Source organism: Saccostrea cucullata, unplaced genomic scaffold, assembly GCF_032062105.1.
Source record: "Saccostrea cucullata isolate Sc308-1 unplaced genomic scaffold, CSIRO_AGI_Scuc_v1 ctg43, whole genome shotgun sequence".
Taxonomy (NCBI): domain Eukaryota; kingdom Metazoa; phylum Mollusca; class Bivalvia; order Ostreida; family Ostreidae; genus Saccostrea; species Saccostrea cuccullata.
This window is the reverse complement of record NW_026934231.1, coordinates 334,636-348,321: the sequence shown is the minus strand read 5'-3', so window position 1 is coordinate 348,321 and position 13,686 is coordinate 334,636. Positions and strand designations below refer to the sequence as shown.

The 13,686-nt window shown below is 33.9% G+C and overlaps 1 protein-coding gene across 1 annotated transcript; it reads right to left on the bottom strand.

Annotated features, from left to right (window-relative positions):
* Nucleotides 1-230: 230 nt before the first annotated feature.
* Nucleotides 231-13,445, bottom strand: LOC134240274 (protein fem-1 homolog C-like). The gene is made up of 3 exons (XM_062722371.1): nt 13,392-13,445; nt 2,295-3,585; nt 231-2,151 (listed from the first exon to the last, which is right to left on the bottom strand). Exons 2-3 carry the CDS (start codon nt 3,549-3,551, stop codon nt 1,456-1,458), a joined length of 1,953 nt encoding a protein of 650 aa, XP_062578355.1. The 5' UTR covers nt 3,552-3,585; nt 13,392-13,445; the 3' UTR covers nt 231-1,455.
* Nucleotides 13,446-13,686: the final 241 nt, after the last annotated feature.

The following is a 13,686-nucleotide window of genomic DNA, read 5'->3' as shown; positions in this document are numbered from 1 at the left end:
TAATTAACTGTGAAAACAGAAATGTAACTTGCACCTCAGTGGTTGTATTGTTTTCAATGCCAGCTACTATAATAGCCAATAAAAAATACGATATAAAGAATAACATTAACCTTAAAATTCTTTCAGAAAACAAGAGGTCCTGGGGCCACAGTGCTCACCTGAGCACATTGGGCTTGAATTTAACCCCCCCCCCCCCCCCAGGCGTTCATCATTTGAACATACTAGAATCTACACTACCTGAGGATGATTCCATATAAATAACACTAATCATAGTTTTGAAGTACTTGAAAAGAAGATTTTAAAAGGTTTCCCTATATATCCTTATGTAAAACTTGGGTGGGCCATTTTGGCCCCAACCTAGCCCCAGGGGTCATCATTTGAACAAACTTGAATCTACACTACCTGAGGATGATTCCACATGAGTTTCATCTTTCCTGGCCCAGTGGTTCTGGAGAGGAAGATTTTTCAAGATTTTTTCCTATATATTCCTATGTAAAACTTGGGTCTGCCATTTTGGCCCCACCTTGCCCCGGGGGTCATCATTTGAACAAACTTGAATCTACATTACCTGAGGATGATTCCACATGAGTTTCATCTTTCCTGGCCCAGTGGTTCTGGAGAAGAAGATTTTTAAAGATTTTTCCTATATATTCCTATGTAAAACTTGGGTCGGCCATTTTGGCCCCACCCTTGCCCCGGGGATCATGATTTGAACAAACTTGAATCTACACTACCTGAGGATGATTCCACATGAGTTTCACCTTTCCTGGCCCAGTGGTTCTGGAGAAGAAGATTTTTTAAAAATGCCATTAATTTTTCTCTAATTCATACCGGGTAATTATCTCCCCTTGGAAAAGGGCGTGGCCCTTCATTTGAACAAACTTGATTCCCCTTCACCCAAGGATACTTTGTGCCAAGTTTGGTTAAAATTGGCCCAGTGGTTCTTGAGAGGAAGATGAAAATGTGAAAAGTTTACGACGACAACGACGACGACGACTACGACAACGACTACGACAACGACAGACAACGGACAAATTTTGATCAGAAAAGCTAACTTGAGCCTTCGGCTCAGGTGAGCTAAAAATGAGCATGATGATACCCCATCACATAAATTATTAACATACATTGTATTGTAGTACAAGTACCTAATGTACCTGCATACAAATAAATAATGTAAATAGGGAAATTTTCGCCATTGTTTTATTTTTGCCCCTTTCACCCTCTTCATGATTGGGCAAATTTAAAACAGGGGAATTCAAAGAACACAGCATAATTTCTTAAACAGAACTATGACTAGGAGAATTTAAATCAGTGTAAAATTGCTCCCAAGTGCAAAAGGGCGAAAAATAACATGGGGCGAAAATAACCCTGTATACAGTACTCTATCTTTGTGAAATTTAATAAGTTATCAACATGGAAAATAAGCAAATTTCTCAGCCTACAAAACCCCATTGTTCACTGGTCCATAAACACATTGTGGCCATGCATCTGAATAAATGGAATCAAAGAAGTTGGAACCTCAGTTTGGAATGGTATGTTGTTTTTCATAATGACCTCCGATGCCAGGCACTGCAGACTTCTGTACTGGAGAGGAAAGACAGGCAACCCTGCAGTCTGTATCAACGTCAGGGCACTCTGCCCCTCACCGTTATAAACATCCACATGGGCCCCGTTTCCCAGGAGACAGGCCAGAATGCCTTCGTTCTGGAGCTCAGAGTAGGTCAGGAACCTGATGCTGTTATGTAGGGCAGTGTTACGTTTGTGATCCACTGCATTGATATCAGCCCCACAGTCTATCAGTATCTGTACCACAGCGAGAGAAGGAAAGGGGGAGAAAAACTCTTCACTGGTCAGGGAAATTTTTGGATCTACAGACAGATGAAGCAGACTCTCCCCCTCCTGACCCCGGGGGTTAGCAGACACTAGCTGGTGTACAATCCTCTTGAAGTTAAAACTCTCCTCGTCTGACTGAGGTAGCTGGGAGATCAGGTGAATCATATGGAGAGACAACTGCAGCAGGAGCTGAAAATCCTCCACTAGGTGGCACTCTCCATTAAACTGGTTCCCCTTCTGGATGGCCATTGCTTGCTGTCCATCTATTATCTGCTCAGTCAGTTTGGCAAACACATCCAAAGCATCGGAGAATCTTACCTAAAAAATAAACATTACATTACAGTACTTGCAAAACTGTGCATACATCTCATACTGATCAGTTAAAGCAATTTAAAAGTCATAAAACTTGCATTAAACTACAATACATATATATTTGTAGATATAATAGTCAAAAGAAGTACCTTTTCCTCTGTTGCATTGGACTCTAATTCTACTTGCATTTCCCAGAAGAGTTTTACCAAGGCTTGAACTGTAAACAAACACTCCTGTTTAAGAGGGTCTCCTTTACTATGCCTCAACATATAGGCATACATCCAGAGATCAACACAGCGCTGATACCGATGGCTGTCGGCGTACACTGCTCCTCGGTACATCAATCCAAATGTGGTGTCCTTGTGGTTTGGTCCTAGAATCCGCTCTCTTATCAACAAAGCCTGCATGTAAACATCATCTGCCTCGGTTATTTTTTCTAATTCCTGCAAGGTTTGAGGTTCTCTGGCATGCTGATATGCATAGATGGTGCTGGCTGGGATATCCTTGATGATGATATTCTGTGGATCTAGAAATCTCAAAGTCATGGCCTTCTTCCATATCTCAATGGCTCCAGAAATATCATGAATCTCATCCACAAGATTTGCTCCTAGAAGTTCCAGTGAGTGGATAGCGTCCCTAGGGGTCTGCTCTGTATTGTCCAATATGTACCTCACTATATTCGTGTATCCCCTTAGTGCTGCTGTTTGCAAGGCATCATCTCCAAACACATTCTTTGCCTTATAGTCCGATCCATACTTCAGCAAAAGCTTCACTGTTTCCAGCTGGTCTTCCCTTATAGCATAATGTAGAGCCAGGTTACCAGAGTTATCACGAGCATTCACATCAGCACCTTTCTTGATTAGATATTCACACAGAAATGGGTCTTGAACGGAGTTAATTAAACATGTTCCTCCATTGACATTTGGTTTGTGAAGGTCAGCACCATGATCCACAAGGAATTTGACGATGGAAATGTTAGTCATGTAACAGGCCGATCTGACAGGGGTAGACTGGGTATCCGAGGGGCTGTTGATTTCTGCATTATGGAGCACTAATGTCTTGACAACCTCGAGATGGTTAGCGACGGCTGAACACCAGAGTGGAGTAACGACGTGGCGGGAATGGTCCGTCTCTACTTCATATATCCCACGCTGCTCTATGTCAGCATGGCATTCATCTAAGAGATAATTAACTATATGAACAAGTCCTTTCAGACAGGCAGTAAACAAAGGGGCATTACCCATGATTTTATGGGAGACTATCCTTCTTCGCTGGTCTTTGTTGAATTTACGGATAGTTGCCTTTAGTTTATTAAGTTTGTCCTCCTGAATACAGTTATGTACAATGGAGGCGTACCACGACACGTCAACGTCGTCCGTCCTCACTGATGTACAACTCGACATCATCTTCTAACACTACTCTAACCACGAAAAGTCCTCCCTGAAATACAGAAACAGTTGACATTAATTTATGGTATTTATAACACAAAATTTAAATGGCAAATGCGTTTATGAATCAACTTTATAATAAAAATTAATCCCAAACACTTTTGAAATGGTTACAACTTCTATCAACTGTAAGCAAATACAAAATATGTATAACCAGTAGTGAGAAAATAGTGTTTTTTTTATCACTTGCAGTTTTCATGTACATATTTTATTAATAACAAAGCCAGGAGGTGAAAATTGTTGGTACTCACAGGAGGAGTTGTTACAAGGAAGGTACAGCCCTAGCACAACTAGTCAGAAGTTAGAGTCAAGGTTTAAGTTTTTCTCCAAAAGTAAGTCAAAATCAAATGTCAAATCAGAGATTAAAAGAAAAAGATTGTTGGTTCTATAACAAGAAAGGCTTGGTGTAAAATGTGGAGGATGGAGTGTCACAGAGTGCAAGGGGTGAATCTTCTAGATTCAAAGGACACAAGAGGTAAAGGTCCTGTTGCAATATTTGCACTTGCTTATCAGATCTGTCAATACAATTTCAAATTTTCCATGAGAAATTTATAAAGTATCACATTATCCATACAAATATAAAACTAGATATCATTGAGATGGTGGCCATCTCAAAGGGCCCCGCTTTCAACAATGAACATGAAAATGTAAGGTAGTTTAAAAGTGTTTATTTTGAAGAGGAACATTTGCGTAATACAGTAAAATACGGTAAAATAATACAGTAAAAGTCATTTAGTACAACTTCAGAGATATTGCGAATTTACAGATATATATGGAAGTTATCTGTCCCCAATATAAATTTACAATTTTATGCACCAAACAAAGATTTTCCATGACCTAGAAATTTATAAGGTCACTGCACATCCATTGACCAGTGGAACTCTGTGAGTGAAGTAATAGCCAGTTTGGGCCAAGGAGAGAGAAGATCTGCTCCGGACAAGGTTTTTTCATACTATTCTGCATTGACCTTGACCTTTGACCCCGAAACATGGTTCAAGGTCACTGCACACCGGTTACCCAAAGGCACTCTGTGGGTGAAAAGTTGGGCCAAGGAGAGAGAAGATATTCTCCGGACAAGGATTTTTCACATGTCTGCTATGACCTTGACCTTTGACCTAGAAACATGATTCAAATTCACTGCACGCCGGTTACCCAAAGGCACTCTGCGAGTGAAGTATAAGCCAGGTTGGGCCAAGGAGAGAGAAGATATGCTCAGGACAAGGATTTTTCACATAAGTCTGCTATGACCTTGACCTTTGACCTAGAAACATGGTTCAAGGTCACTGCACACCGGTTACCCAAAGGCACTCTGCGGGTGAAGTACGAGCCAGATTGGGCCAAGGAGAGAGAAGATATGCTCCGGACAAGGATTTTTCACATAAGTCTGCTATGACCTTGACCTTTGACCTAGAAACATGATTCAAGGTCACTGCACACCGGTTACCCAAAGGCACTCTGCGGGTGAAGTATGAGTCAGATTGGGCCAAGGAGAGAGAAGATATGCTCCGGACAAGAGATGTGGATGGACAGACTGATCACTATAGGGCGCCCGCCAAGCGGGGCCCTAAATAATTTCTTAAAAGTTGAATCAATTTTTTCTTGAAAATCAATTTTGTGTAGACCATTTGCAGGGCTCTCGATTCTCTATAATTGGGGCCATTCCCAATTCAAAAAATGTACCCTTTTTCCCAATTGAATGTTTAATTTTCCCAAAAGTCATTTCTCCCAAAAAATAAAGAAATTATTGCTGGATATGTAATAATAAAATTTGTTTTTCACATTCCTCTGTATTGCAAAACAATACTTTAGTTGATAACAAAGATCAGAAACCCAGTATTCATGTTTATAAAGAATAATGGTTATCCCTAAATTTCCCAAAATGTCGCTATTTTTCCAAATTTTGACAGACCCAGACCCATTCCCAAAAAGTGGTTTGAGCGCCCTGATTTGACAATATCTTTTGGAATATATAATGAGAAACTGTTTGGAAACATGACCTTCATATGTTAACAAGGGGAACATCTTTGCTTTCATTAATTTATTTAAAATTCTAAAATAATTTTAAAAACTGAATGAAACAGAAACAGAATCAAAATTATTCATTACTGCATTGCTGTCATTTTCATTTCTCAAAGAATGAGGAAGGATCGAGAAACAATCAAATGACATTCAGTCCAAAAATCAAAGTACTGAAAGTACTGGGAAGCGCTAAGCATGGTTCAATTTGAAATTCATCAGAATTTAAATTCCTTATTGCATTGGAATAAGTACATGAAATATTTTGACGAAGCAACCTTTGTGGGGGGAGGGGGAACTCAGTTGTTTAATTTTATTAGTAAACCCGCCTCTTGATCGCATTTACTGTTATGTTAAACAATATTGAATGTAATTGTATTACTATAACAAAGTCTTAAAAATGCAAAAAAGAATTAAGAAAGAGAATCTATTGATTTACTACCTCTGTGCAATTTTTTTTAAGGCAAGTGAGTTACTTTTTTAACCTTTCTTTGTTTGTCGCACCATAGGGCAGTAACACAGTTACCTGTCCGGAGAACAAGATTACTTGTGTTGCATTGTGGGTTCAGGTTTCTGTGATAAAATTAAATTTATATCAAAGTTACAGTCCGATTTTTTTCTTCTGACTCATCTCATTTCAGATTATGTATATAGCTCTGCATTAACTGGAAAGTTTTTTTGGGGGGCAAATGACAAAAAAAGAAATGTTACTGATACATGTATCTTTCTCTTGAATATAAAGTGGAAAACACAAAACCTTCTAGACTAATGAAATTTTGAATAATGAATCATTCTACCTCTCAAGAATATGAAGAATATTATTCGTACTAAAATTCGAAATCGGCTGTCGGAGACCCTGACTTTATTTGTTATTATCGGCCGCAGAAGTGATCAATCTATAATTGGCGGTTGTGTTTGAAAGTGCACAGGGAGAAATGAGATATTATTCTTTATTTGTTCCATTTAAAACATCCTTAACGATAACATATTTTAGGATTATGAATAAAAGATTCTTAAAATGGCTTAATATTTTGTTTGAACTGTTTTTAGTATATTTTAATTTTTTCTCCTCTTCATATATATTTATAAAGTTATAATTAATATACCCGGTAATTATAAAGTTTTCACCGTTTTACAAGGGAAATTTCCTAGCATGGGAGCTTGTAATATATACACGCAGTCATTACAAGTTTCTGGGTATATAAATAATGAATAAAGTTGAGCTTTTAAATTTTGTTTTGAATGTGCTACAGTTGAATAACATAACAATATTTTTTCAATATTTCACATTAATTGTGAAGCCAATCCCCCATCGAGCAGCATGTTGCTATCATCTTGTAACAAAAATCCCAGAAGACTTTACTTCATTTTTTCAGATTACATTGCTATATACAGTATCAATTTTGGGTATAAGGATACTGCATTTGTCTTTTTGTCATTTTGATGAAAAACTATTCTTATCATTCATCTCTGACTCTCGTGCATATGAATTAAAATTTATTTGTACCAAAAATTAAAAAATGTTTGGCCATTCTATTTCTCATGTAATATTTGAAGCTGATTTGTCAATATTTCTTTTTAAAATAAAAATGTTAAATTAAATACTCTTCTACTTAGAAATAAAAATATATCGTATTAAAATTCGTTCGTATTTTCCTTGGACTTATTTTGGCAGATATACTTTAAAATGCTTCAGTTTTTTTTCACTATCATGTAAAACATGCTGACAAGAATGAAATACTAGTAGCCACAACACCCAAGCGTTCAGTGAAAAGGATTTTTTTGCATCAAAATATTTTGTTACAGATAAAGACTAAAAAACAAGTATTGACTCTATATAAATGTGTTCAAGTTTGTGCTAGTGATGGATTCTGTGAAATCATTATCATTGATAGCCCTCTGCATGATGCAAGTGTGATAATAAAAAGGCCCGTTTGTATTTACATGTACATTGTTTGAAATAAAGGCCCAAAAGAGGGCGTGAAAAATTAGGGAATAAAACTACAAAATGAAGATACAAACCATATATTATAGTTAAATAATTTTTTATGGAAGTATACTTCTAAAAGATTTAATTCCAATTTGATTTTTAAATACTCATTGAAATTTTAATGAGAGCTTTTAAATACATGTGTGCATGAAATCTTTTTACGGCACTTGTATCAATATATCAACATGCATGGTCATTTACTTTTTTCGAATTACCACTGCAGAAATAAGATTTGTGACCTAATTAGTGTTTGCCAGTACTTATTAATATGCACCATATTGTTCAGAGATAAGAACCGCCCTTATCCACTAACACAGGATTTCCGTATATGCGAAAGTTAATATCGACTGTACTAATAAACACCTATTATGATAACTCCTACACTAAAGTAGCAGACAGAGGGTCGGGGATTTCCAGTTGTATATTTTTAGACGACTCAGTAGAGTTACATAACTTGCTGTCATTACGTCACAATGGTTAAAAACGCTGTATTTTGTAGGTGTCTTATCATTTTCCGCGCGCGCTTAAATCGCAAAAGGAGGAATATCACTGACGTCCTTTTGGCCAATGTCAAAATTACAAAAATCATTTTGAAATAAAACATAATATACAATATTTATTTTTAAAACTATAATCACCTTTAGTTCATCATTTTGAAATCGAACATAATATACAATATTTATTTTTAAAACTATAATCACCTTTAAAAAGACCACGGAGATAATTTAGATCAACAATAGAAGGCCTTGCAAAGGCATTATAGAACCCTATTTGTTTAAATAATTATATCATTATTCATAGAGGGCACGTTAGGGGCGCGTTCAAGATCTTAGTGCTAGATGGATATTAAGTACATCTACATGATACACGAATTTTGAACAAGAATAGCAGCCACGTAAAGAATATATATTATAAATATTTATGCTATAAAGTTTGAAATCCTGCAATCCTACTTGGATAACACTTAATTTGCATCACGCGACTTCTGTATATACCGGTATACTAACTGAAGGAATTTTCTTTATCTAAACGTTAAATCTCACACATTAAATTTTCGCATGCTTTTATCCATATATATGTTATAAATGAAATTATTGTATAATAGAATTAAAATCTAACGAGTAGACGAGCTGTCTTTTCAAAACAACTGGGTATATGTAGCAAATATTAAACTACGCTTAAGTTTTCTTGAAAGTATGGTATTGAACGCAGCCCTGATATATATGGTCGGTAGAGGGCGTTGATTAAAAGATCGTGAAAATCATCATGGAATCTGAAGACACCCTAGTACAGACCTGTTTACCCATATCTTCGTCTCTCAGTATTTTTGATTAGATTTCTCTGTGAGATTTGGCATTTGCCAGTAAGATTGAAATTTCCGTCGATTTTACATATATTAAAAGAGAACAACTACTATATTGATTACAAAAACTTGGTTTAACAACATGGTCATTGTCATTTTATAATACCACGTCATTTTGGCAACCCGACATCACTTGGGTGTTTGAAATTTTTCTCCTTTTAATCGACTCAAATGCGTAAAACGAAGACATATCAAAACGAAAACTAACTGCTAAGTTCCAAACGAACGTATTTCCAATTTCCATATTTTCATAAAAGCAAAACGTGAAAATGACATTTAGACTTCCAAAATAAAGTGGCTATGCAGCCTGTGCTTTTGTTTTAATTTTGTTAGATAACGGATGCCAAGTGCAACATAAATCTTGGTAAGCTTTGTGTCTTGCACTGCAATCCCACAGTAACCTGTGAAGTAATTAAGTTTCAATATGTTAAAACTGAATAAAATGAATAGTCAAAAGAGTTGTAATTGACACAAGAGGCTCCATCCCTTGCACTGTCTGACACCCCATTTTGGATCCTCCATCCTCCCAAATTTATACAAATTTTAAGCCAACAAGAAATACGCAAGTGAATGTCAGCAACTGTTCTAAAGTTGTGGCTATAAGGATAAAGTTTTTCAAAGAAGACCAAATGCCATAGTCAGGAAGTCAAATAAATTGGCACCCAGAAAAATGTCATTTTACAAAAAAAAGTAGATAGTAGTAGCTGTGCACAACCCAATTTGTCATTTTGTGGAGAATTTATTTTATGTAGCTAGTTTTTTGTAAAACAGGTAAAGTCATAGAATTTATAACATTCTGATAAAAAGAATAAATAGGATTTAAAACAGAAATAAGAAACTAACAGTTTTAAAATTAATCATACTCAACTCGCCCACACAACTTAGGCCTTTCAACTAATTTTTCAAGTTGCACATATGGTAAAAAACATTGTATAGATAGATTTATAGGTACAAGAAATTATCAAAAAAGATAATAACTTATGCATACTTTTAATTACATCATTAAAAAGTTTAATCATTTATAACTGACTTTTCCGATGTTGTGTTTAAGGATAGGTAACTCAGGTGTGGAAAATGACCAACTTAGTGCCGATTTATGAGTTATCGTTTATAGGAATGATATATAGGCTGCTTCAGCATTGGTATTGTTAAATACACAAAAGGGTTCTATGCATTGTTTTGTACGCAAAACGTTTTGTTGCCTTCACTCTACCTGAAATAACAGGGTCAAATGAATGGGGAACACATATTCAATAGTTTTAACTCTCTTTGACGATTATTATGAAGAAGAAAATTTAATGTCATGTTTTTTGTGTTCGCGCTTTTTCGCTTCCTGTGTAATTATATATATTTTTACAAGTAATTGCAACAATTGATCATCTTATTTGTTTTACTAAGCACAAATGGTGAGTATAAAAATTAAAATAGGTTCAAATCCATTTCACTTTTTATTTTAATTAAAAATTTTAATTATATGCAGTAAACCGGTGTTCGCATATACAGTAAATAAGTTTAACATTGGTGCTAAATTTTAAAACCATCGATTCTACTGAGAGCAAAGACACACTTAAATGCTAAAAACTGCCTTGAGTGTAAACAGTTTCCATGTGTTTCAGAGTGATTTCGTTCATAACACCGACCCCTAGCGGCAGTTGAAAGGCCTACACAACCGCTGATACTAAAACAAGTCCCACGGAGAAAATAAGTCCCACATGAGTCCCACGTGAGTCCCACAGCAAAAGAGCCAATAAATACATATAATAAAGGGTTATTTTGAAAGCATATTATATTTATATGTGTATATCAAAAAGAGTTTTGATAAAAAATATATGTGTTAAATAGACGTGTAAATTCAGACCACAGTCAAGAATGATAACTCTGTTCAAATGTAAACAATGGCCAAGAACTATAATGACAATGTTTAATTTACTGCTGATAGCTAACTTTTTTTCTAAAAAAAAAAATAGATATTTGTAAAAATATATTTTAATAAGGAAGTTAATTTAATATGGTGCTATTTCTGAATTTAATTTGTTCTTCTGTTTTACTTGAATTTTTAAGTTTCGGAAAATATTCTTCACAATTATATCAAATACAATAAAGTAAGTTTTATTTTATTATAATGATTTTATATTATTACTTTGTTTCTTAACATAGTTTTACTGTTTTTATGTTTTAACAACAACTTGGTAAGTTTTCTGTGTGATATACACAGACTTTGTGGTTTCACAACACCTATGCACACCTATCTCCCTGATGTATGTACACCTATTATATTTATTAAAAAATTCAAATTAGTAAATTAAAAAATTATTGAAATTTCAGTGATTATGTATGACAAATAAGGTCATTAATCAAAAATTTTCGTATTTGATTTCAGAAATAAAAACATTCCTTGAAAATTAAATTAATAAAGAATTATGATTTTTGTCAGCATAAACTGTATTGTAAATTCTTGATCAAAAATTCAACTAATAGTATTAAAGGCACAACCATTGAAGTTTTGTATTAATTTGTAGAACAAATACCATGCAGAGAAGTAACTGTTATCTGTCCATTTTCTCTATTAAAAAATGTGTTTATTATAATGAAAAGATAAAAATTTTGATTACTAAACAAATGTTAAAGCCAGTTTACTCCTGGATATGGAACTTTATTTTTAAAAATAAACTTGGAATTTTATAGTGATTTGATTTACACCATGAATTATATGTACACAAAAAAAGTCAACGAAATTAGATGTTGAATTTAATTTTGATCTCAAAGAATTTTTTTTTTATGAACGAATTTTATATATAGACTTCAGTAGCCAAACTTTAATAGTCCATAACTTAGGTTCTGAAATCCTGCAATTGCGTTATTGAATGTCAGTGAATTAAATAAGGAAGTAAGTAAGTAACTATTTATTAAAGTGACATTGTGCATTATAAGAATTGTAATTTGCATAAACAAATAAAAAAAATTAAAGCTGCAGTCTAATAATTATAAGAAGTGCTTTCCATCTTCGACAGAAGGACTTTAACAGAATTAAAACACATGTTATAACTTAATAATAAAAACATTTTCCACAAGTTCATCATATTCATCAAATATATTTCCAGGACACCTGAATACAAGCCCATGCATCTGAGTACTAATTCTAAGTTTTTCACAACGCAAGTGTCTTTAATGGATGAAAACACAGCTATCTCAACTCAGTCAACTGGAATTCTGATTTTTGCAGTCAATTGATTCCTCATTTCACTTAACTGTTATAAAATACAAAGTATTATAAAAGTTTAATGTAATTTAAAAAAAAATTAAGATATCATTCAAATACTAGTTTATCACTGTTGTCAGATATAAATCACTTCCAATTTCATACCATGTTATGAATGAGTAAACTAGTTCACTAAAAATCTTTATCTTTAAAACAATACTTGTAGGTCTATATAATTTCCTAGGACTGTATAGTCGTAATTTTCAAAAGAAAGAATGGCTTTAATTATTAGCTAGTACATTGCACATATTAACTAAAAATCTCTTTCTCATATGAACTTGATAAATACAACTAGCATTGAAAAAAAATCTCTCTCCCAAGGTTTGATGTTGTAAAATTGTTAAATTTATATAAAAATTGATTGTAAATGTGTGTTTTTGGTAGTAGTTTTTTTAGTCATTAGAACTGCTACAGAAGGCATATAAACCAAGGAACATTGTGAAAGTTTTATAAAATCTTTAGAATTAAAATTTGGATGGCTTGTTACTTCAATACTTGAGGCAGATGTAAGAGTTATTGCTCTTTGTTTATACACGATCATTAGAAAACATCTTAGAACTTCTTGCATTTTTAAAAGATAATTAATTCAATGATAAAATTATTATATCTTTTAATTTTTGTTTTCAAAAAACTACTAAAATGCTATCATTATTGTAACACTATAAGTTATATGTGGATATAGGAGTTTTGCAACTATCGTTAAAACATTTTTTATGACAAAATTTTAAAAATATATAGTTTATAAGATATGTTGTTAAATATTAATAAAATATCATATTTACTGGTGGGACTCATTATTTTCCCTCCATCCTACAACACAACTGGTTCAATCGAGCTGGGTGCAAATGGAAAATGTTATATAACAAAGCCGGGTAACATTTTAATCTAATGAATCCATGTCAAACAACATACACACTACATTTACTATGTAAACCAACATTCTGCTATTGTTGGCATAACATTTGTTTACAGTACTTATCCTAAACAACTATTTCACATTCTATCCGAATTTTCTCTTAAAACGTTTCATTTCAAATTGTCAATCTATTTCGTAAAGAATTTCTTCTTTTAAAGAAAAATCGTTTGTAATGCACAATCGTACAGATACTTTACAAGGACTGCAGATAGATGTCAATAATTACTTTTTAAATAAAAATATAAAATACTAACAGTATCCTTGCTTTTTCCTTTTTACCCCTTTGTTGTCGATAGATGGCGCCTCAATTACCGTACATCGATCCCGATATTAATTACAGGAAGGTGTTAGTCCATGAGACTACGCTGCTCACCTACTTGCTATTTGTTGAATACAAAGGTGAAAAATAAATAAACAAGTTGCTGTCCTTTAAAAAAGGACTGCAATACGTGGACCATAATTATGCATGTGTTTCTAACCGAAATTCAATTTAAGAAAATTTCTAGGAGCAGTGAAAACTAGTATTCATGTAGGTTTGTTCACATTTTC

Excerpts from the sequence above, each read along its gene's own strand:
- LOC134240274 (XM_062722371.1), bottom strand. The coding sequence starts at position 3,551 with ATGATGTCGAGTTGTACATCAGTGAGGACGGACGACGTTGACGTGTCG. Across the intron at positions 2,152-2,294 it reads CCAATGCAACAGAGGAAAAG|GTAAGATTCTCCGATGCTTT; the intron begins GTACTTCTTTTG and ends TTTATTTTTTAG.